The sequence below is a fragment of the Manis pentadactyla genome, chromosome 4 (genome assembly GCF_030020395.1).
Source record: "Manis pentadactyla isolate mManPen7 chromosome 4, mManPen7.hap1, whole genome shotgun sequence".
NCBI lineage: Eukaryota > Metazoa > Chordata > Mammalia > Pholidota > Manidae > Manis > Manis pentadactyla.
Window position 1 is genome coordinate 75,753,962 of NC_080022.1, and position 26,016 is coordinate 75,779,977.

The 26,016-nt window shown below is 34.4% G+C and overlaps 1 protein-coding gene across 2 annotated transcripts in view; it reads left to right on the top strand.

Annotated features, from left to right (window-relative positions):
* The window catches only part of PKN2 (protein kinase N2), a 131,345-nt gene extending 105,991 nt beyond the window's left edge, over window positions 1-25,354 (top strand). For both annotated transcript variants that reach the window (XM_057500396.1, XM_036890155.2), the window contains 7 exons: window positions 558-734; window positions 5,048-5,110; window positions 6,242-6,318; window positions 18,736-18,878; window positions 22,317-22,424; window positions 22,630-22,710; window positions 22,798-25,354. In XM_057500396.1, the coding sequence (XP_057356379.1) occupies window positions 558-734; window positions 5,048-5,110; window positions 6,242-6,318; window positions 18,736-18,878; window positions 22,317-22,424; window positions 22,630-22,710; window positions 22,798-23,001 (853 nt within the window). In that variant the 3' untranslated portion in view covers window positions 23,002-25,354. The remainder of the gene's footprint in view (window positions 1-557; window positions 735-5,047; window positions 5,111-6,241; window positions 6,319-18,735; window positions 18,879-22,316; window positions 22,425-22,629; window positions 22,711-22,797) is intronic.
* The last annotated feature ends 662 nt before the right edge of the window (window positions 25,355-26,016 follow it).

Below are 26,016 nucleotides of genomic sequence, written 5' to 3' on the forward strand. Positions count from 1 at the left end.
CTCAAGGAGCTTCCTTGAAGCATGTTACAGAATTCTCCAAATACCCTCATTATCCAGTCAGCCTCTAAATTAAAATTTTATACAGCATAACTTAGTATGTTTTATGAAAAATTATTTGAATACTATAGCTTATGAATTATTAATACTGCCCTTGAAATTACTTACATCATAAACTTTATATTTTTTAAATTATGCTTTAGGTTGCTAAATTCTCTAACCAATTGCTGATAAATTTTCATGGTTCACTCCTAACCAAACCTTTTTTATTAACTAGTTATATGTGTTTGCTACTATGATACTGTCAAAGTGACCTCCATAATCTTTATATCATGCTAATTATATTTTAGTTTTCACTAATATGTTGTAATTAAAGTTATACATATCTAGTAGACCAAATTTTTCAAAGAATTTTAGCAAATCTAAAACACATTTTATGGTTTAAAAATTAAAATATTTAAGAATGCTTATTTTAGAGTTTATAAATTTTTAAAGAATGTTATTTCCAATTAGACCTTTTTTTAAAAAAAAAGCCTATTTCTGTTTGTTTTCTCTTACAGCCTGATGTGTGAAAAAAGAATTTTTGAAACTGTGAATAGTGTCAGACATCCTTTTTTGGTGAACCTCTTTGCATGTTTCCAGACCAGAGAGCATGTTTGCTTTGTAATGGAATATGCTGCTGGTGGAGACCTGATGATGCACATTCATACTGATGTCTTTTCTGAACCAAGAGCCGTGTGAGTGGTTTGACATTTCTCCAAGTTTTTTCCATGACTGATTTCTTTTTGGAAAGGGAAAAAACTCTTGAATTTTAGATTTTTATTTTCTAAATGGAAAAATAGATCTCTGCAAAGAGTATTAGAACTCTGTTCTCACCTTTTGTCATATATAAATATATCTAGTTTACTCTGTCATCCATATTGAAAATTTCATGAATTGTTCTAAATCATACTTGATAGTGTAGATACACATATTCATTTTAGTAAAATATCTTCTTTTTATCTATTATATTTTCTTCCTAGGGAATGCTATCTGGGACTGTGGCCTTGAATACTGATGCTCAAACTACATTATTAAATGAAAAAAGAAAGTGTAGAAAAGTCTAATATGTTTGCATGATATATTTACATTTTAAAGGATAATTTAGAAGAATATTAGGTATTTTCTTGCCTGTACTTTTACTATCTCTGAAATAATATAGAAGAAACTGGTATACATATTGCTTGCAGTGAAAGGAGTAGAGAGCCAACTTTTCACTAGAAACTTTTTTGTAGTTTTCAAATTCAGTATTATATGAACATTTTGCTTATTCAGATGCCTAAAAATAAATAATAGAAAACAGTTGAAATCAAATATACATGTGTATATGTATATATATATTTTTTGTTTGTTTTTTTCCCCCTATTGCTGTCCCAGTTTTATAGCAGTTAGGTGGTAAAACCAGGATTTAAACCTAGGAAAGTGCTCCTAACAGCTATACTACTATACATGCTAGTATGCACTAAATTTTTATCTCTAGCCCTGACCACTTCCCTGAACTTCTAACTCTAATCAGTCAGCCACCAACTTGACTTTTGCCTTTGTATGACTAGTAACTTTTCAAAATGAACTTCTGATTTGTCTAGTTTTTCCCTCAGCATCACTCACCACTCCGCAGGCCTGGCAGTCTTCTCCATCTTATTAAATGGCAGCACCATCTACTGATTGTTCAAGCTAAAACACAGAGAGTCATTCTTCATCCTCCTTTTCCCTCACATATAACATCCAAATTATTAGCAACCTGATCAATTCTACTTCCAAAACATATCCCAAATCATAAAAGTCATAAACCAATAATAAACCTTTATTGAGTTTATTCTTGAATTTTCATCACTTGTCTGTGTTCTAACAACTGATACTCGTGTAGCATTTTCATTTTCACTCCTTAATTTTTTTTTTCCTCATAACCATTAGAGATATGCAGAACAGATGTTGCAGTACTGTCATACCTTCAAGTTTCATATGAAGAAATAGAAGTTTAGTTTTTATGGATAATGAAGATTTCAGAAAGGAGAAAAGGAGACAGAAGCCAAAAAGTAGTTGAAAGCTGCTAATAATTAATTCCCAAAATTTTAAAAAATTAGTATTTAAAAATTAAAAACAGGGCATATACATAAGAAAAAAACAAATCCTACCATTTACAACAACATGGATGAAGCTAGAGGGTCTTATGCTTAGTGAAATAAGCCAGATGGAAAAAGACAAGTATCAAACGATTTCACCCATCTGTGGAGGATAAGAACAAAGAAAAAACTGAAGGAACACAGCAGCAGCAGAATCACAGAACCCAAGAATGGCCTAACAGTTACCAAAGGGAAAGGGACTGGGGAGGATGGGTGGGAAGGGAGGGATAAGGGGGGTGGGGGAGAGGCATTACAATTAGCACATATAATATAGGGGAGGGGGCATGGGGAAGCCAGTATATACAGAGAAGACCAGTAGTGATTCTATAGCATCTTACGATGCTGATGGGCAGTGACTGTAATGGGGTATGTGGGGGGTACTTGATAATGGGGGGAATGTAGTAACCACTATGTTGCTCATGTAATTGTATATTAGTGATACCAAAAGAAAAAAAAAACCGAAGCATATAGACTGTACCTAGCCCTGTGCTACCATGGGAATTTCTTTTTGTTTTGTTATTGTCCCCACCCCCCTCTTTTTTTTTTAAAGAAATATATAATCCAGGTGTGCCTTAAGGATCTTGTATTTTTGCTGAGAATACAAATCACATACAAACAACTAAGCCCAGTGATATTCAAGAATAAAATGCTACCTTGCAATACTTAAGATCTGTAGTACCTCATTCTACTCACTCAGGTCTCACCTCAACTGTCATTTCTTGGCTGGTCCTTCCCTGGAAACCTTATCTAATACCACTACATCACTAATGTCTGAATTAGGTCACTCTATTCTATTTTCTATTTTATTTTCTCCATAGCACTTTATTTCTACCTGGAATCATCTTATTTACTTATTTTTTACATTTCTGTTGTCTGTCTCCCTCACTAAAAGAGAGGAAGGAGGACCATGTCTATTTTGTGTACTAGTGGAACACCTGGAAAGGTGGCTGGCACATACTGGGCAGGCAGTGAATTTTTATTGACTAAGACTATGGAATCAAAATTAACTTGATTTCTGTCTTTGCTGTGTTCTAGCTATGTGACTTTAGATAGACTAGCTCCTCTTTCTGAGAACTTCATTTTCTACTTCTATAAAATATTTATCTTAAAAGGTTGAAGATTAAATAAACTAACAGATAAAAATATCTAACACAGTACCTGACACATAGTAAACATTCAGTGAAATATTTTAAACAGTATACCTACCCATTATTTGTTGAGTATCATTAGGGCAGTCTTGTATGAAGAATGTAACAAAAGAGAAATAAGATATTTTTATAATTATTAGAGTTGTTTTGCCACCAAAATAAGTTTGCTAAAAACTTAAGTATAAATACAAACACCATAAGCAATTTTGAATTACATTTGTCTTAATGGACTTCAGCTAAATCTTTTAAACTTCTGATAAGTAATTATCTATTATCTACTATATAATCAAATAAATACAAATCAAATACTTCTAGGTAGTTGCATTTAAAAATTATCCCAAACTATGGTCCTGTTTTCATAAAAATAAATAAATACAAAACATAGCTATATTATCTACATGCATAAGATACTATTATATAATTATATGTAATTACATAATTAAAGTATATAAGCACATTCTAAAATTTTGAAGAACAATCACCAAACTGACAAGAGTAGTTGTCTCTGGATGACAGTGACATAGGGTGAGATGAATAGATGAATGAATGAAAGACTATGCTTTGAGGCAGGGATATTATATGTACTTTATATAGAAAATATCTATGTGTTACTTAAATAATTAAGAACTGGTTCTTCTGAGTGTCTCCTTTTAGGCTGTTCCATGCTGAAGACAGATCTGCATTTTTAAATTCATTCATTTATTGCCTACCTTGTATCAGGCATTATGCTAAGCACTTAAAATAACACTGAAAAAAACAAACATGGTTCTGTCCTCAAAAGTTAATATTCTAGCTGGGCTTAGGTTTTCCTAACATCCAAACACATCTATCCAATGTATAGGCCTCATCACCTTACCCAAAGCAATTCAAAGTCAGCATGTCTAAAGCCAACCTTGTTTTCCCCACAAAACTCTGGCTTTCTCTACTTCTTTACCTATTCATTACGGAAGGAGATCTTGAGAGTCATCTTTAGTTTTTCCCTCTCCACCCTCTACAGCTGACGAGACCCCAAATCCTGTCATGATCGTTTGGAAGTTTCTCTTGAATCCATCTCTTACTCTCTTTGTTGCCTCTGTCTGCTTTGGAGGTTCCCATGATCTTTCATATGTACTGTCTGTACTGTCATAATATCTTTATCTGTCCGTTTTCCTCTGGATATTTAGCTACTTCTACTCCAGCTTTCACACTACTACCAGAAAAATCTAACATGAATCTGATCATTCTGCCCTGATTTAAGTGGTTTGATTCTCTATCCCTAAGAGAGGAAATTTCAGTATCCATAATATGATATTCAGGGTTCTTTACAACTTGACCATTGTGAAGAATGAGGCTGTCTTTTTAGCCTCATCTCCTACTACTTCCTCCCTATCCTTTACTTCAGCCACAACAAACACATGTTACACCTTTTACACTTCTATTCTTTCCCTCTAAGGGGAATGCCCTATATTACCCCCACAGAAGTTTTACCTTTCATGCTGTCCTTTTGCCCTTATGGCATATTGTAATACACCTACAGAACCAGATGAAATGTCTGCTCTAAAGACTTCATTGGCTCCAACAGGCTAAGTTAATGGCTTCCACTGTATTTCTCTTATTTTTTAAATGTTACCCCAATATTTAGCATGTCTTAATATTTGTGAAATTAGTTAACTATAGGATTCTGCTTTTGAAGAAGAAAACTGTAAACTGGGATACAAGAGTGGTGAAATTTATTAAACTTATTTTTATTTATTTCTTTAGATTTTACGCTGCATGTGTAGTTCTTGGTTTGCAGTATTTACACGAACACAAAATTGTTTATAGGTAAGTAAGCTTTTGATACTTCCTAATGGCTTACGTTAGTGTGTATTAGAATCAAAGATAATTAAAAGGGATATTTTTTGTTTAACCATATTTTCATATGATCAGTGATTTCTAAAGAAGTTTAAACTCCTATTCTGAAAGACATGGTTAACACAATAATCAAATGATAAACCTCTTTGTTCCTGATCCTTTGCTCATTACCTAATTAGAGCAGTCAAATTATAAGTTGGCATGTGATAATTTATGAACAATATTTATCTTGGTGAATATTTTATATTCATCTGACTCACTACAGAAAACTCCTGTAGACCAGTACTACTCAAAATTTATGCATGGTTATTAATTTGTGTCAGAGTATAAAACATCATCAGCCTGCTTCCTTCATTTAAGACTTACAGTCAGGTAAACAGTGTACTTGGTGACATAGCTGATTTATGTACTGGCATGAGCTCCTTATCAAATTGCAGATCAGTAACAAATAGTTACAGCCCAGTAGCTAGTCTGAGTGGTACTTCGAATAGCACTGCTCTAGCCCAGACAAACGGGGGAGTCAGTCAGAATTAAGAGACTATAAATACCAGCTTATTCAAACTTCTAACAATATTTCCAAGGTAAAGTTTACAAGGATAAAAAAAATTTAACTTTATTTGTAACCAATTAGTATGGATAAATAGCTTTCTTATTACTTTGAATTTTTCTCTTAGAAGGTTAAACCTACCACCTGATGCCTTATTTTATCATTAATTTAACACATCTTCCCTATGGATGGTGTGTAGGCAAACTTCAGAAACTTAGTCCAAATCAGATTATCTTCAATAACAAATTAATAAAACCTGTGTTAAATATACTTGAATTCCTTACATGCTTTAAACTGCATAAATATATAAACTATTCCTTTTTTAAATACATTCTTCCCTTTCTATATAACAGAGGAAAAATCATTCAGAAACTCTATTATGTACTTTAAAAAAACTTGCCAAAAGGAACAAAAACGAACACTTGCAATATAGTTTTTGAATCTCAAATTGTAACTGGAAAAACTCAATTTTAGTGAAGCGAAACTATTGAAATGATTTTTTTACTACATTATCTACTGATTTTATTGATTTTTTTTTTTTTTATCCTGAACAGAGATTTGAAATTGGATAATTTATTGCTAGATACAGAGGGCTTTGTGAAAATCGCTGATTTTGGTCTTTGCAAAGAAGGTAATTAGCTATTTTAAAGTTCCTTTTCTAAAAGATTACTATTCCTCTGTACTTAAGTAGTTTTCAAGTTTATCTATGGAAAGCAAAATGTATTTTTATCTTTAATTTATTCTTTATTAAGACATCACAGATTATTCACATAACCTAATTATTACATTATTAAAAATTTATTCTATGGATATGAGTAAGGATAGGTTTTCAGAAATCATAATACAACACTAAGATTCTCTTTGTATGATTAATAATTTTTTCACTACTCTAAGAAAGCACAGATTAAGTACCAATTTTACACTCTACTGGGACTGTATAGAGTGAATACATAGGCACAATAACTTGTCTCCAGCTTCTTAAAACTTTTAATCTTTTAAATAGGAAAAAATATACTTATACAACTTAAGAATCCTTTCTGTATATACAAAAGTAAATAAGTAAACTGGGAAATTTGAGTCATAGGAAAGTATAAAGAGCATAGGCTTAGGAACCATACAGTCATAGGTTTGAATTCTGGCTCTGCCGTCACTTGCTGTGTGTCTTTTGATGAGTTTTAACCTCACTGATTCTATTTCTTCGGCTATGAAATGAATATAATTCTTCTTGTTCAGGAGAATTACAAGTATTGGAGATAAGAATGTAGCACAATGCCTAACATGTAGTACGTAGGTATTCTTATCTGTACATTTAGTAGGTTGTAGAATAACGAACATTGTGTGTCTCCACCTCTAGTCTGGTAGTTTCTTGTTTTGTATTCAGCTTTGTTTCCATAGCATATAGTATAGTGGTTGGCACATCTAAAGCATTCAATGACTGTTCAATTAATAAGTAGATGGGTGAATGAATGAATGGATTTTATTAGTAAATAACCTTTAGTTACCCACTGACATCCTAATTAGTGGATCCAGTAAAAGTTTTCTCTCTTTGTGGACTTCTCTATATTGGACACTGTTGGTTTAAATGCTTTTGTTCCTCAGAGTCTGTCTTTAGCCCATTACTCTTCACTACTAGTTTTTAACTAGCAACTATATGCTAATTATTCCCAACTCTTATTATTTGCTTTCCCAACATACCTTCCCTTTCAACTGTCTACTAGGCAGCTCTAGCTTGGATAGTCAGTGGGTACTTCAAGTGCTGTACAAACAAAAATAGTTTCTTTTCTTTAGGTACTCTAGTTCCTACTGATGGTACCACGATCCTCTGTCTCCCAGTTTCAAAATGTGGAACTATCCTGGACTCTGTCCTCTTCTACTTCCACATCCAGTCAATGACCAAACTGTGCTGACATCTGTCTACCTCTTTAATATTGAAATTTTTCTCATTTCATTCCCCTCTACCACTGTCAACCACCATCTTGTTTTGACCAGGCTACTTTAAAAGCTGCTTCACCTTTACAGTCTCTAGTCTTTTTCTTTCTCAAATCATTCTGCCATGTAGTTGCTAAAATGTAAAGTGGCCCATGTGAGTACAGATCTGACTGTGGCACACCCCTGCTAAAAATTTCAGTAACTAATAAGTGGGAAACAATGTTCTTCCTGGTTTGCCTACCTACCTCTCCAGCCAGATCTCTTGCTGCTGTCTGCATAGTGCTTTCTTCTCCAGCAAGAACCTTCTTACAGTCTATGTTCCTCCACCACTATCACCCTTCCTAATTCTGATTACTGTAGAAAGTCTACTCATGCTTCAAAATCATCTCAGGTATCACCTACACAGTAAATTGTCTGACACTCCTCTTCTCCTTTCCCAACTCCCAGCTGTGCAAGTCCTTCATTATCTACCAAATATCTTGCTCTTACTAAAATTACATAAATCATCAATATGTATCTGTTTTCCTCCAATTTTCTGTAATCTCCTTAAAGAGAAGACATGTGCTCCACTTCCATTTTTGTGTTTCTACCACTTGGCATGGATATCTAGAACATAATAGGTACTCAGAAAATATGTATTGGATTACAGATTTTCTAGTTAAATGTGTTTTTCTTTATTATCATGAAAGTATACATAGTAAATTATAAAAATAAGAGCTAACAATTTTTGAGCACTTACTGTGTGCCAGGGAATTTTGCTCAGTGCAGTTGGAAATCAGGCTTTGAGATTAGACAACTTTTCCAAGCTCTCAAGCTAACAAGTGGCAAAGCTGGAATTTAAACCCATACGTTTATGACTTCAGAGCTGAACTATTTCCATGGACTTTTACCTATTTGAAGCCCTAGGTAATTGGGCCTACTTTCAACTTCCTTTAAAAATATTAGGACAGGAGGATTTATCAGAATGAATGAAATAGGAAAATTATATTACTATAATTGACATATGCGTTATGTTAAAATGTCACAGAATTTATTATATTACTATAAACAAAGATTAGTTTTATCCTAAAAGTATGGCATATGTAATACTATCTAATTGTGATCAGAGGCACATAATAAAAATCAAGAAACAATAGTTCTTTGTTAACTAACTTTTCCCAGTCTTGGCAAAGTCACTTAAAAGGTTGTGTAAAACTTACATCAATATTATATCAAGCCTTTTTTAAAAATAATCTTTTATTGAAGAAAAGAATATGTCAGTGTTAAATTCTGCAAAAACAAATTTCTCCACCCTAATGAGCTAGTGTATTTAATTAAGCCATTCAAGTCTTGGTTTATAGACTTACAGATTTGTTTGAGATATTTAGTTACTATAAATGCATACCATGGGAGGAGGGGGAAAAAAGATGGCAGAGGACAAAGGCAAGGCAGAAACCTCTTTGCACACAAACACCAAGGAAACAACTACAGCAAATACAGCTAACCCTGACTGACTTTACAGAACAGAGCATCTACACCTGGTGAAGAAGAGAAGGGTAAAGTGGCAGAGCCCTTATTGATTGTACCCAAGCCCTTCCCCCACCCCAGCCCACAAGCAGGAGGAAGAGAAACAAAGCAGGGAAGGGATAAGCACTTAGGAACTCTACACACCTGGCCCTGAAGATCTGCTCTGGGAACACGAGTCCTCATTGCATTGGGCTTTGATGATTAACAGGGCTGGACATCAGGGAGAGCTGGAGCACTCTGGGAGGCTGAGACTCCTGCTGCTTGTGGAGGACAGACACATTCCATTGGTCCTGCCGAGACCCACCACAGAGGCAGCAGTTTGAAAGATTTACCAGCAGTGTGAAGGGTGCAAGAGGGGTGAGGGTTGGATGGAGCTCTCTCCAAGGAAAAAGAGTAAGTGGACACTTCCGCAGCCTTCCTTCAGCCCAACTGGTTGGGCACTCATGGGAGCCAGCCCCAAATGCTCCATCCCCCTCACTGGTGGCTCAGCACCAAGGCACCTACCTGGCCACTCTGCCCATCATCATTCAGGCTTTGCTGCCTGGCAGGTAAAGGGAGGTTTTCCCAGCTTTCTTGGCCCTTTTTCAGCCAAGCTTGGGAGATGCCCATGGGAGCCAGCTCTGAGCGCACCTTCCTTGTCACTGGTGGCCCAGCCCCATGACATGCTCCCCTGTGCACTGCCCTCCCAAGTAGCAAAGTCATCACTGAAGGGCAGGCAGAGGGTGGCCCCACTCACAACAATCCTAGCACAAGCACCACTGCTCTGCTTACAAAGAGCCACCTGAGGCAGGCTACCACCCTCTGCTGACCGAGATCAACCACTGCTGGCACACGGGCAGAAAAGCAGCCCTGGCATAACCAACCAACAGCAACTGGGGCTCCACTGCAAAGGAAAACCAGGTGCTGGTTAGTAGAGAGTCTTGAGCTTCTAGGCACCACAGGATGCCACCTTCATAAAGCCATTACTCTCTAGACCAGGAGGCATAGAGGATCTAACAGGAAGAAAAACAGAAACCCAAACAAAATGAGGAGGCAGAGAAATATGGTCCAAACAAAACTACAGGATAAGGCACCAGAAAGAGGCCTAAATGAAACAAAGAGCACCAGTCTTCTTGATAGAGATTTCAAAGTAACAATAATAACTGTGCTCACAGATCTGCAGGAGAGTGTTGATAATCTCAGGGAGGACTTCAGCAAAGAAGAGTTGAAGAGGAGTCACTCAGAGCTGAAGAATACAGTGACTGAAATGAAAGATACAGTGGAGGGAATGAATAATAAATTGCTGCAAGTAGGAGATATTCAGTGAGATGGAAATTAGAGAACAGAAAAACAATAAAGCTGAGGAACAAAGAAAAAACAATCTCTAGAAATAAGAGGTTGCTAAGAAAGCTCTGTGACAACTTGAAACAAAAATATATTCACATAGTTGGGGTACCAGAAAGAGGAGAGGAGAGAGAGAGAGACAAAGGAGTCAAAAGTATTGTTGAAGAAATTCATTGCTGAAAACTTCTCCAATGTGGGGAAGGAAATAGACACCCAGGTTCTGGAAGCACAGAGAGCTCCTGACAAATGGAAACCCAAGATGACAACACCAAGACATAAATAACTAAACTGACAAAGATTGAGGATAAAGAGAGAGGGTATTGAGAGCAGCTAGAGAGTCAAAAAATTTCTTGTAAGGGCAACCCCATCAGGCTGTCAGCCAACTTCTCAGCAGAAACTCAGGCCAGAAGGGAGAGACATGCAATATTTAATGTATTGAAACAAAAGAATCCTCTTCCCAAAAAGGTTATCATTCAAGATAGAAGGAGAGATTAAAAGATTACCAGATAAGGCCCACTTCTCCCTTGGAATTTTATTCAATTAAAACTTTTGCTCTGCTTCAAAAAAAAAAAAAAAGATTACCAGATAAACAAAGACTGAAGGAATTCACCACCACTAAGCTGGCCTTACACGATATGTTATAGGGACTTTCATAGATGGAAATGTTCTTAAGCTTAAATATTTTTCATCAGTGAAAATAAACTTATAGTAAAGGAAGTAGACTACTTACTTGCCAAGCAAGTAGGAAGTTACAACAAAACAAAATAAAAGTAGTAAAACCAACTATACACAAAATCAGTCAAGGGATACACAAAATATGCATATTATGACATCTAAAACATAAATGTGCTGAGGAAAAATAAGAAAGAAGTACTTTTAGATTGTGTTTGAAATAGAGTGTGAATCAATTTAATATTAGGAAGCTGTCCTTGAACCTTATGGTAACCAAAAATCTAAAGCCTATAACAGATACAGAAAAAAAATTTTTTTAAAGAAATCCAATCACAGCACTAAAAGAAAACTATCAAATAGCAAAAGTATAAGAGAGGAAGTAAAAATACAACAGAAAACAATTAATAAAATGGCAATAAGTACATATGTATCAATAACTACCTTAAATGTAAACAGACTGAATGGACTAATCAAAACACACAGGGTGGTGGAATGGATACATAATTAAGACCCATCTATAAGCTGCCTGTAAGAGATGTATTTCAGAACTTCAGGGTATACAGACTGAAAGTGAAGGGATAGAAAAAGAAAAACATAATAAGAAAAAAGCAGGAATAGGAGTATTTATATCAGACAAAACAGACTTAAAAACAAAGAAAATAATGAGACAACGGACGACATTCCATAATGATAAAGGGATCCATGCAACAAGAAGTTATAACAATTATAAATATCTATGTAGCCAACATAGGAACACCTAAATATGTAAAACAAATACTAACAGAACTAAAGGAATAAACAGACTTCAACTCAATCATATTAGGAGACTTTAACACCACACTTATATCAATGGACAGATCATCCAGACAGAAAATAAATAAGGAAACAGAGGCACTGAACAACGTACTAGACCAGATGGACTTAATAGATACATATAGAACATTCTACCCAAAAGCAGCAGGATACATACTTTTCTTACTTGCACATGGAAGATTCCCCAGAATAGATCACATACTAGACCACAAAAAAGGGCCTCAGTAAATTCAGGAAAAGTGCAGATGGTGTCAAGCATCTTTTCAGATCACAGCAGTATGAAACTACAAATAAATTGCACAAAGAAAACAAAAAATCCCACAAACATAAGGAAGCTAAACAATACACCTCCAAATAATCAGTGGATCTGCGAACAAATCAAAGAAAAGCAATACATGGATACAAATTAAAACAAAAATAAAACAGTTCAAAATATCTGGGACACTGCAAAAGCAGTTCTAAGAGGGGAGTACATAGCAATACAGGCCTACCTCAAGAAAGAAGAACAATCCCAAATAAACAATCTAAACTCACAACTAAAGATACTAGAAAAACAAGAACAAATTGAACCCAAACTTAATAGAATGAGAGACATAATAAAAATCAGAACAGAAATAGAGAAGATTAAAGCAATTTGAATCAAAACCAAGTGGCCAGTTAGCTCAGTTGGTTAGAGCGTGGTACTAATAAATCAAAACCAAAAGCTGATTCTTTGAGAAAATAAGCAAAATAGACAAACCCTTTACAGACTTACAAAGAAAAAAAAGAGAGTACACACAAAATCATAAGTGAATAAGGAATAGTCACAACTCACACCACAGAAATACAAAGAATTTAGAGAATTCTATAAAAAACTATATGCCAGTAAATTGGACAACCTATAGTAAATGGATAGATTCCTAAGAAAGTACAACCTTCCGAGACTGACCCAGGAAAAAACAGCAAATCTTAATCACCAATTATCAGCAACAGAATTGGATTGGTTATCAAAAACTTCCATCAAACAAAATTCCAGGACCCGATGGCTTCACAGCTGAGTTCTATCACACATTTAAAGAGAGCTAACACCCATCCTTCTTAAACAATTCCAAAAAGAAGAGGAGGATATACTTCCAAACACATTCTATGAGGCCTGCATCACTCTTAATACCAAAACCAGAGAAAGACACTACAAAAAAAGAAAATTATAGACCAATATCCCTGATAAACATAGATGTAGAAATCCTCAACAATATATTATTAACCTAATTCAAAAGTATATCAGATTATCCATCACAACCAAGTGGGATTTAGGGATGCAAGGTTGGTATAGTATTCATAAGTCAGTGTGATATACTGCATTAACAAAAAGAAGAATAAAAACTATGTGCTCTCTCAACAGATACTGAAAAAGCATTTGACAAAATTCATCAATTCATGATAAAAATTCTCAACAAAATGGGTACAGTGGGAATGAACTGCAACATAATAAAGGCCATATACAACAAACCAACAATTAACATCATACTCAATGGCGAAAAGTTGAAAGCTTTCCCTCTAATATCAGGAACAAGACAAGGATTTCCACTTTCACCAATTCTATTCAACATAGTACTGGAAGTCCTAGCTAGCTACAGCAATCAGATAAGATACAGAGATAAAAGGCATCCAAATTGATAAGAAAGAAGAAAACTTGATTATTTGCAGATGACAGGATACTATACATAGAAAATTCTAAAGACTCCACCAAAAAACTATTAGAACTGGATTCAGCAAAGTTGCAGGGTACAAAATAATAAACAGAAGTCTGTTGCATTCCTATCTACCAACAGTGAACTAGCATAAAGATAGGAAAACAATTCCATTTACAGTTGCATCAAAAAGAATAAAATACCTAGGAATAAACCTCACCAAGGAGGTGAAAGACCTGTACTCTGAAAACTAAGACACTGTTGAGAGAAATTAAAGACACAAATAAATGGAAATCTATCCCACGCTCATGGATTGGAAGAATCAACATTGTCAAAATTCCCATCCTGCCTAAAGAAATTTACAGATTCAGTGCAATCCCCATCAAAATGCCAAGGGCATTTTTCAGTGAACTAGAGCAAATAATCCTAAAATTCATACGGAACTACAAAAGACCCCAAATAGCTAAATAAAACAGGGGGAATTATACCCCCTGGCTTCAAGTTATGCTACAGAGCTACAGTAATCAAAACAGTATGGTACTGGGACAAGAACAGACCTATACATCAGTGGAATAGAATAGAGAGCTCAGAAATAAACCCATATATGGTCAATTAATATGCAATAAAGGAGCCATGAATATATTAGTAAGCAAAAGACAGTCTCTTCAATAACTGGTATTGGGAAAACTGGACAGCTACATGTAGGAGAATGAAACTGGATTACTGTCTAACTCCATACACAAAAGTAAACTGGAAATGGATTAAAGACTTAAATGTAAGAAATGAAATCATACAACTCTTAAAACATAGACAAAAATCTCTTAAACATAAGCATGAGCAGTTTTTTCCTGGACACATCTCCTCAGGCAAGAGAAACAAAAAATAAACAAATAGACTATATTAAACTAAAAAGCTTCTGTACAGTAAAGGATGCCATAAACAGAACAAAAAAGGCCACCTACAGTATGGGAGAATATATTTGTAAATGATTTATCCTATAAGGGGTTAACCTCCAAAATATGTAAAGAACTTGTATGACTCAACACCAAAAAAATTCACCCAGTTAAAAAATGGGCAGAGGACCTGCAGAGACATTTCTCCAGAGAAGAAATAAAGATGACCAACAGGCACATGAAAAATGCTGCACATCACTAATCATCAGGGAAAATGCAAATCAAAACCACAATGAGATATCACCTAACACCAGTTAGAATGGCCACCACCATCCAAGATGAGAAATAAAAGTGCTGGTGAGGATGTGGAGAAATGGGAACCCTCCTGTACCACTGGTAGGAATGTCAATTGGTTTAGCCACTGAGGAAAGCAATATGAAGGTTCCTCAAAAAGCTAAAAATAGAAATACCATTCAAACTAGTAATTCCTCTTCTGTTAATTTACCCAAAGAAAACAGAATCCCAGATTCAAAACGGCATATTCACCCCTATGTTTATTGGCACATTATTTACAATAGCCAAGATATGGAAGCAACCAAAGTGTCCATCAGTAGATGAAAGGATAAAGAAGTGGTGGTACACATACACAATGGAATATTATCCAGCCATTAAAAAAACAAAATCCTGCCATTTGTAACAATGGATCTAGAGGACATTATGTTAAGTGAAATAAGCTGGGTGGAGAAAAAAAATACCGTCATTTCTCTTATTTGTGGAATATAAAAACAAAGCAAAATGAACAAAAGAGCAGTAAATTCATAAACACTGAGAAGTGACTGGTGGTAACCATGGAGGAGGAGTTGAGTTCAGTGAGTGAGAAGTGTGAGGGGGATAAAAGGGCACAGAATTCTCTATCATAATATAAGTTGCTCAGATGGATGGTAATACAGCCTGGAGAATATAGCCAGTGAATCTATAACATCTTCCTATGATCACAGATAATAACTGCATGCATGGGGGTGACGATTTAATAATAAGGGTAACTGTTGAGCCACTGTGTTCTAAACCTGAAACCAATGTAAGATTGTCTATTAACTATACTTGAATAAAAAAATAACTAAAATATTAACAAACCAAATTCAAAAATACATCAAGAGCATCATACACCATGATCAAGTGGGATTCATCTCAGACATGCAAGGATGTTACAACATTCGAAAATCCATCAACATCATCCACCACATCAACAAAAAGGACAAAAACCACATGATCATATCCATAGATGCTGAAAAGCATTCGACAAAATTCAACATCCATTCATGATAAAAACTCTCAACAAAATGGGTATAGAGGGCATGTACCTCTACATAATAAAGGCCATATATGACAAACCCACAGCCAACATTATACTTAACAGCAAGAAGCTGAAAGCTTTTCCCCTAAGATGGGGAACAAGAGAAGGATGCCCACTCTCCCTGCTTTTATTCAACATAGTACTGGAGGTCCTAGCCACGGCAATGAGACAACACAAAGAAATAAAAGGCATCCAGATTGGTGAGGAAGAAGTCAAACTGTCACTGTTTGCAGATGACATGATATTGCACATAAAAAACCCTAAAGAATCCACTCCAAAACTACTAGAACTAATACCTCAGTTCAGCAAAGTTGCAGGATACAAACTTAATACACAGAAATCTGTTGCATTCCTATACTCTAACGATGAACAAGCAGAAAGAGAAAATAGGAAAAAAATTCCATTCACAATTGCATCTAAAAGAATAAAATACCTAGGAATAAACCTAACCAAGGAAGTGAAAGACCTATATCCTGAAAACTACAAGACACTCTTAAGAGAAATTAAAGAGGACACTAATAAATGGAAATTCATCCATGCTCTTGGGTAGGAAGAATTAATATTGTCAAAATGGCCATCCAGGCTAAAGCAGTCTACAGATTCAATGCAATCCCTACCAAAATACGAACAGCATTCTTCAACGAACTAGAACAAATAGTTCTAAAATTCATATGGAACCACCTAAGACCCCGATTAGCCAAAGCAATCCTGAGAAGGAATAATAAAGCAGGGGGGATCTCACTTCCCAACTTCAAGCTCTAGTACACAGCCACAGTAATCAAGACAATTTGGTACTGGCACAGGAACAGACCCACAGACCAGTGAAACAGAACAGAGAGTCCAGATATTAACCCAAACACATATGGTCAATTAATATATGATAAAGGAACCATGGATATACAATGGGGAAATGACAGCCTCTTCAACAGCTGGTGTTGGCAAAACTGGACAGCTACATGTAAGAGAGTGAAACTGGATCGTTGTGTAATCCCATATACAAAAGTAATCTCGAAATGGATCAAAGACCTGAATGTAAGTCATGAAACCATAAAACTCTTAGAAAAAAACATAGGCAAAAATCTCTTCGACATAAACGTTCTTCATGAATGTATCTCCCTGGGCAAGGGAAACAAAAGCAAAAATGAACAAGTGGGACTATGTCAAACTAAAAAGCTTCTTTTCAGCAAAGGACACCATCAGTAGAACAAAAAGACATCCTACAGTATGGGAGGATATATTCATAAATGACAGATCCGATAAGGGGTTGACATCCAAAAATATATAAAGACCTCACGCACCTCAACAAACAAAAAGCAAATAATCGTATTAAAAAATGGACAGAGGAGCTGAACAGATACTTCTCCAAAGAAGAAATTCAGATAGCCAACAGGCACATGAAAAGGTACTCCACATCACTAATCTTCAGAGAAATGCAAATTAAAACTACAATTAGATATCACCTCACACCAGTTAGGATAGCTAACATCCAAAAGACAAACAACAACAAATGTTGGCAAGGATGTGGAGAAAGGGGAACCCTCCTACACTGCTGGTGGGAATGTAAATTAGTTCAACCATTGTGGAAAGCAGTATGGAGGTTCCTCAAAAAACTAAAAATAGAAATACCATTTGACCCAGGAATTCCACTCCTAGGAATTTACCCAAAGAATGCAGCAGCCCAGTTTGAAAAAGACATATACACCCCTATATTTATCACAGCACTATTTACAGTAGCCAAGAAATGGAAACAACTTAAGTGTCCATCAGTAGATGAATGGATAAAGAAGAGGTGGTACATGTACACAATGGAATATTATTCAGCCATAAGAAGAAAACAAATCCTACCATTTGCAACAACATGGATGGAGCTAGAGGCTTTTATGCTCAGTGAAATAAGCCAGGTGGAAAAAGACAAGTATCAAATGATTTCACTCATCTTTTGAGTATAAGAACAAAGCAAAAACTGAAGGAACAAAACAGCAGCAGACTCACAGAACCGAAGAATCGACTAACAGTGACCAAAGGGAAAGGGACTGGGGAGGATGGGTGGGAAGGGAGGGATAAGGGGGAAAAGGGGGCATTACGATTAGCACACAGAATGTAGGGGGGAAGGCAGTACAACACAGAGAAGGTAAGTAGTGACTCTATAGCATCTTACTACTCTGAGGGACAGTGACTGTAGTGGCGTATGTGGTGGGGACTTGATAATGGGGAGAGTCTAGTAACCATAATGTTGCTCATGTAATTGTATATTAATGATATCAAAATTTTTAAAAAAATAACTAAATACCTATGTTTTTAAATTCAGAATTGAGAGCTTTTCTTTCAAATTCTTTCATTAGATGACCTTACAGTGAACTTCCATCACTTTAGTATACATTGAGAGATTATCTTCAACATGTAGAATATATATTTGATTCTAAGTTATAAGGAACATATATTTGAAAAATAACTGAAATATAAATACCATATCTGCATATTAATAGTGCACATTTGATCAACTCTTGATTACCCAAGGGTTTGCTTTTTGATATTTTCAAAACCATATTTAATGTTATTTTTATAATGAAACAAACTTATTGAAAAGATTAAATTGAAAAGATGGTAGAAATTGAAGCTCAGAATCAGTTCCTTTTGTTTTAACTTCTTTGTATCACTTGTGAAGTAATGACAAGAATGAAAATAATAAAGTATGAAAATTTAGTTTTACTGGTTTATGAAATAGAAGTGCTGTTACAGTTTTCTGTATACCAATCCTTAACAATTTAAGTCTGGTACGTAGAGTTTGGCCACCATACAGAGATGTGCAACTTAAATTTTCCTTCCTAATCTTCTAATATTTATGTTAGATTTTTTTCTCTAACATGTTTAAATTTTACCTTTTGCAGGAATGGGGTATGGAGATAGAACAAGCACATTTTGTGGCACTCCTGAATTTCTTGCCCCCGAAGTGTTAACAGAAACATCCTATACAAGAGCTGTAGATTGGTGGGGCCTTGGTGTACTTATATATGAAATGCTTGTTGGTGAGGTAAGCAGTATAAAGTAGGTGAGAGAAAAGAGGAAAGGTGACTGAAAGAATAAAATATGTCATTTATAATACCACCGAAGATGTCTTCTAAAGTTAAAAATAAATTATAAATTGTATTATACTAATAATTGCTTATGATTCTATATTACATTCATTGTGTTTTTAAAATTTTTGTATTTGTGTAATACATTACCAGTTCTTTGAAAATAGTCTCTGTATTTTGGTATTGCTAAGGTTATTTTTTTTTATTTTGAGACAAGATCGTTTATAACTGATCATTTTATAGGAAATAGAATATCAGGAAGACTAATGAAAAGGATATACACTGTTCTTTTAAATAAGACTCAGTATACATTGGTTAAAAATAAATGTTACTTTCCAAAACTGTACAGCAGAGTTGAAAAGATTAACATTTTTTTCCCTACTGTTTTTAAAAGATTTCTGGAAATAACTTAGTTGTACCCAGAAATTATTACCACTTAGGAAAAAGTGAATTATATCTAATAAATAAAGCTATAGTAAGAAACTAACCTATTGTGATACAAATTGTTGGAAATGATAAAGGTATTGGAAAAGAGTAAATATTTAGATTGAATGCTAATTGAGTATTAAGTGAAAACTACTCAAAGGGGCTTGATGATCTTGAGATAGAGAAAACAGTTATCTTACGGGATTGTTTCATTGTTCTGCAGTTTCCTTAGTGCCAACAACCTTCCTAGTGTATTCTAGGCATGAATAAATTAGTAGCTGAATGAACAAATGACCAACTTATCAAATATCAGAAATTTCTTAAGTTTTGCTCTGATGTCAATTAATGGCACTTATCTCAAACAAATAAGTGATTTTAGTTCATCCAGGGACAGCCCCTTTTGATATGTCAAATCAGAGTGGATACCTGAAAAAGGAGGAAAAGAAGTAACTAATTAAATGGTTACCATATATTAGACATTATTGCATGTGTTTTATAAATATTAGCTCCTTTAATTTTTAAGCAGCTTTTAATGAGTTCAATTCTAGTCTTATGCCCATTTTCAGATGCATAAGTGGAGACACAAAAAGGTTAATACCTTGATTAAAGTCGCATAGCTCTCCTGTAGTCAGCTAGGATTTTAGTGCTGGCTTTCTGGTTTCAGAGTCTGTCTCTGAACCATTATGCTTTCATACCTCCAGAATGGAGTATTGAATCCACCCAACCTTATTACTGTTCTTAAGACCAATGGTCCAGATCTTGAATTTTTCACCTGTGTTTAGAAAAGCTGCTCTATGGTGTTTTAGGATGAAAAGATTTATCCCTAATCCGTAGTGGTCTTTATTTTCTAAAGAGTATCAGAAGTATTCAGAATAGTTGTTTCTGTAGCTCTAGCATACTTGCAATCTTTTTCTTTTTCTCTTTTTTAAAAAAAGTAACATTTTTGTTGCTTTGCTTTTTAAATGTAATACTGTTACATGTAAGGTTTAATTGCATTACCAAAAATTACATGCTTGTTTAAAACTTACTCTCCATATTAAAGATTACATGCAAAAAATGTGAGTGTATTGCAAAATATTACAGAATTAAGAGCCAATTGATTCTACTTCCTTGCACTCTAAAGTGACTGGAGGATTTGGCAGTGAACAAGTAAGGAAACTCCTGTTCCACATTTTTTAAGAGCTTCTAATTGATTAACTCTTAATTAGTAGGAGATAAAAGACTGTATCCAGCTATTCCTTCACAATTGCTTTTCTCAAGTTCATTTCTCTTTAACCTCTCTATAACAGGTTGGTGTGGAAAATAAACTAAATTTCATTAGTATACTTTGTAATTGTACAATTGGTAAAATTTTAGCAATAACTTTAAACTGCAATGAAAGTAAAGTTTAGCTAGTCTATGTCTAATTTCTTTTACTAAAAATAATTGAAAACTCACTAGAAATACGCATTTCCAAATTTGTTTTTGAAATTTATATTTGTATGAGTTTTGAAGACTGGACAGATTCTAGGAATGAACAAACTAATGGATCAGGTTCCCTTTTCCTGGCCAAAAAACAGTAAAAGTATCAGAATTTTAAAATAACTGCAGATTATTAGAGTTAGGTGCTTGACATCTGAATAAACTGTTGGGATTATTTTCTAAACACATTTGTTGCTTAAAACGTGTTTGTTAACCTTCTGTTGTAATCTGTAGAAACAAGGAGCTTTAACATCTTAACAAATACATAGATATGTTTTCACCATTCAGAGATTTGTAGAATGACAGTTTTCAAATACAAAATTGATTAATCAAATTGGAGACAAAAGTGCTTTTGTCTTTTAATGCTTTTCAAGTATTACCACTTGAAATTCTAATTAAAAATCCTTGTAAAGTAGAATTTTCCCCTGACTTGCTTTTTCAGTCCCAGAAAGAAATGACATTGTCCCACACAGTAGGTATTTGATTTGTGAACAAACTAAGATTTGGATAGCTGAAAAGTTTGAAATTTTCTTAGATATGAGCAATAAGGTGGCAGCTCAGCTTTCAGGAGCTGAGCTCTGAACTTATTTTCAGATTCCTCAGGTCAAAGATACCTCCCTTCCCATTGATACTGCTTCATGGCTCTTGTTTTTTAATACCTCAGAGAAAGCAAGCAGCCAAACCTAAGCCATCTGAAATTCTGAGGTAGTAAGTCATATGTCATAGCCACGTTTTCAACACAGTTGAGAGTTTATCCCTTTGTACATCAAATTGTTAGACTGAATTTAATCTAACTACTGTTTATGACTCAGGGTCATTATGAGCAACAGTTTTAAAACTGCTTACAGAAATGACCCAAGACCTATTGTGTATAAAGTATTAAATATGCCTGGAAATGTGTGCTTTTTGAGTTTCTTTCAGTTTAATTATGTTGGCAGCTACTGCTTAGTACAGTCATTATGCCTGCAAACTTCTAATTGTCTTTTGCTAATTAATTTGCTATTGACTGTGAAATTCAAAGCACATCCATATCTGATGTATTCCCAGGAACTCTGTGCTTCCCTCTATAGTAACACTTACTACCATAATTACTTTACCCATTTCCTTCTGTCTTTCCACAAAATTGAGCTGCTTGAAGATTGTGTCTATTATCTGAATATTTCCCACCATCTAGTAGGCACTCAAAATCTGGCCAGGTAAATGAATAAATGAATAAAATAAAATGGAATGGAATGAAATTAAATGAAAGTGGTATTACATGATATGACCAAATTTGTTATTATGGTCTGTGAAATAAATTTAGAGATTTTAGTAAGAATATTTGGTGTAATCTGGGTAATAGATACATATCTATTGTGTATCTGTTGTGAATTCGTGTAGTGCTTGCTTATTTGATGTTTTAGTGGATTGGTTTATTTTTTCTCCTACCTGGTTCTTAGTTACTTTGGATAAGTGAGATTTTACTGATTTGAAACTCATTTTTACTTCCTCAAAAATATTTCTTCTAGTCTCCCTTTCCTGGTGATGATGAAGAGGAGGTTTTTGACAGTATTGTAAATGATGAAGTAAGGTATCCACGGTTCTTATCTACAGAAGCCATTTCAATAATGAGAAGGGTAAGCATTAATGATTTGTAAACTACTTAAATTTTATTTATTAAAGGACATTTCCCAGTTGAAACTTTAGAAGTTGTTTTTCAGTTCGTAGATTTTGCATGGTCTAGGTGAACACATACCAAATAAACATATAAATCTTTGCAAGTTAGAAGAATCGTTATAACGAAATCACTGGTTTTAACTTTTTTATTTTATGTTGTGTTAGCTATTAAGAAGAAATCCTGAACGGCGCCTTGGAGCTGGTGAGAAAGATGCAGAGGATGTGAAAAAGCACCCATTTTTCCGGGTAAGTATGAAAGTTTAAAATTTTTTATGAAACTGCATCAATTAGGATTAGGAGACTAAACTGATCGTTTTATATTTTGCAATTCAGCTAATCGATTGGAGTGCTCTGATGGACAAAAAAGTAAAGCCACCATTTGTACCTACCATTAGAGGACGGGAAGATGTTAGTAATTTTGATGATGAATTTACCTCAGAAGCACCTATTCTGACTCCACCTCGAGAACCAAGGATACTTTCACAAGAGGAACAAGAAATGTTCAGATATTTTGACTACATTGCTGATTGGTGTTAAGTTCCTAAACACTGTGAAACCAAGCAGACTGACTCACAAGAAGACCTCTTAAAAAACAGCAACCCTTCATTTGCTTCCTGTGCCACCAAAAGCTTCTGGGGGTTTTTTTGTTTTTTTAATACATGAAGATTTGTTTAAAAGTACTATTCTAATACCTTCTTGAAAAGTGGCTTCTCAGTATATTTTCAACATAAATCTGAGCACTGGAAACAGTTCCATGGAGTTGAAACTGAATGAACATCAGCCATGAAAGTCTACCACAAATTAATACTTTTGGATCAAGAGTCTATTTAAAAAACAAAAACAAAACATTCTTCTACAGTCCCTATCTTTGCCTTCTAGCTGCCTTAAGTGGAGGGAAGATTAATCAGTTAACTTCACTTAGCTGTATTTTATGAAAAGAAAAAAGAAGGGCTTGGGATGCTATTGCTATTCATACATAGTATGATTCTGTTTAAATAAGGCAAATGCTCTTATTTTTTGAAGAAATTACTGTAATGTCAAAAAAGGTAGTGATAATTTGTGCACATTTTTGGGCTTTTTTTAAACAAAATGAATTGATGTCTTGTTTTATAAATTTAAATTTTCTATATTTATTAGGAGAAAATTTTTATTGCCTTATCTTCACCAACCATGTAACAGAGCCTTATAGCTTTCCAACAGAGCTACTTGCCAAATAATTTTTTCCATGCTGAAACAAACAGGAACAGCTACACATCAGCATTTACTTAAACTAATGAGGACTTCTGATCAGCCTGAACCAAGATACTGTGTTACCTGTATGCATTCCCAAAGTCTGTAGCTACTCAGTATGTTCAGTCATACTTTCTTCCAAAATCAATGAACTGATGACCCCTTTTTCAGTATTCGTTGTACATTCATCAACTTCATTCATCTTGTTCTTGTGTCTACTGTAGAAGGGAACTGTATCTTTGTTAAAACATGGGGATTTATCATTGTATACATGCTGTGAACATGTATATGTGCAAGCTGTAATGTATTCTATGTCGTAGGTTTATTATTTAATTTCACCACTTCATCACTTTTGTACAGTGGCCAAGCAGACACCTCAGACTCCAGCATTTACGTTAAGTGCATTTGTACATTTTAGGCCACTGGATCCAGATTTTATATTGGCAGTTACTGAGGGCAAAAGCAATATATTGTAACAGAATGTATAAATATTTTTGATAAAACAGTCTATATTTTATAAAAATTATTATAACACTAAAGCTGTACCTCAAAAGTCTCAATTTGATGAAATACTTTTTACAGCTCTTCAGAGGATCCATTTGTGGCTTTTTTAATGCTCTTACAGAAAAGTCTTTTGCAAGCCATGACTTTTCCACCTGCCTGGAGTTTTTTGGGCTCTTGTGTTTGTTTCTTTGTTTTTTTCCTCCTACTCTATTTCATTGTTTTTCCTTATTTCAATAATAACATCTTTGATTCTGTGCTTAGCATATTAGGGTCATCATACCTCAGGAATAGCAAGTTGTTAACTAACCATACTGAAATAGCTGTTTAATCACAGTGATCTCATGTCTTAAAAACTGTTCAAGTTTGAATCCTGTGAGAAAGAAACATAAAAGGACACTGATTTATAGAGAGTTGAGCTAAAAACATGTATAAATATTTCAGTGTTGCCAGGATGTATTGGCATGTTTTTATCATACTCTGAGAACAATTAAAATTGTTCAGAGATAATTCCCATTTCCTTACAAACTGATCATTACCCAAGATCTTTGGGGGAAAATCTTACAAAAAGTGAGAGCAATATGTTGTTTAAAGTTATTTTAAAATGCCAGTTAAATTCCTTGGTAAAGGACAGTGGAGGATCTTAGCTTAATTGTCTGGCTTTAAATTAAACAGTGTTAATACATTTAAAAAAACACTAAGTACTTTTGAGGTACAGTCTGCTCACCTTTTCTGGTTCTCAAATATACATAGAAAGCAATGTCTAAAATAGGCTTTTAGCATTAAAAACTGACATTAGCATTTTGTAACTACACAGTGTACAGAAATTTTTTTTAATTAAAGTCAATCACTAAAAAATTAGAGGGCAGGGTATATTCACACAATTAAGCTGAAGAAAGCACTAATTTTTCTGTAGCTTTAAATATATATTTTAGATTTAAAATTTTTTAACTATAAAATGTAAATATATTTTGCTATTACTGTATATGTAAATGACTGCTCCAGCACTTTGTAGGGAAATTAGGATATTTTAGAATGGTACACTATGCATTCAAATGAAATGTGCCTTTTAACTATGTCATTCTAAGAAAAAAGTGTTTTGCAGTCAGAAATTACCACAAATGCACAAATTAAAGTTTAAATAGATTGTAATTTGTAACTTTGGTTTTAAGTATTATTTCCTTTTGGGGAATTTTTATTGGTCAAAATATGTATTAGCTTTTCTATATTCAAGATCTCAAAGACTAACTTTGTGTTGGTCTTATTACAAGTACTCTTTGTCCTGGGGAAGGGCAAAATCATGAAGATTTAGAGTGGATTGTCTACTTCACTGGTAATAATGGGAAAAGTTTGTATTCTACTCCTGTAAGATCAGTAGCATCTTTCATTCATTGGATGCTAAAGAGATGCTTTTATGTACTAGACACTGAGGATAGAAAGGTGAAAAAAAAAAGCATCAAAGTCTTCATAAATGAAAAGAACAGTATGCATTAAAGCTGAAATGCAGGCATCAGTATTAATGTATTTTCTTTCGAGGTTAATTCATTTTAATTTAGGATCTGACCTTTCAGAAAATAGGTAAATGAAAACAGAATACTTGCCATTTTATAGTCTTATTCAAAAATTGCAAATGGAATATTTTAGAAATATGAAATGATCCACATGATTCCTGTTACACAAACTGAGGGCAGAATGAAGATTGCCATTATATGCAGCTAGGTAAAAGCTGCATTATAAATGCAAATTTAACAAAATTTTTACAGGTGCTGCTGATCTTCCCAAAGCAACTGAGGATAAGTATGAGAAACCTAAAGGAGCAAA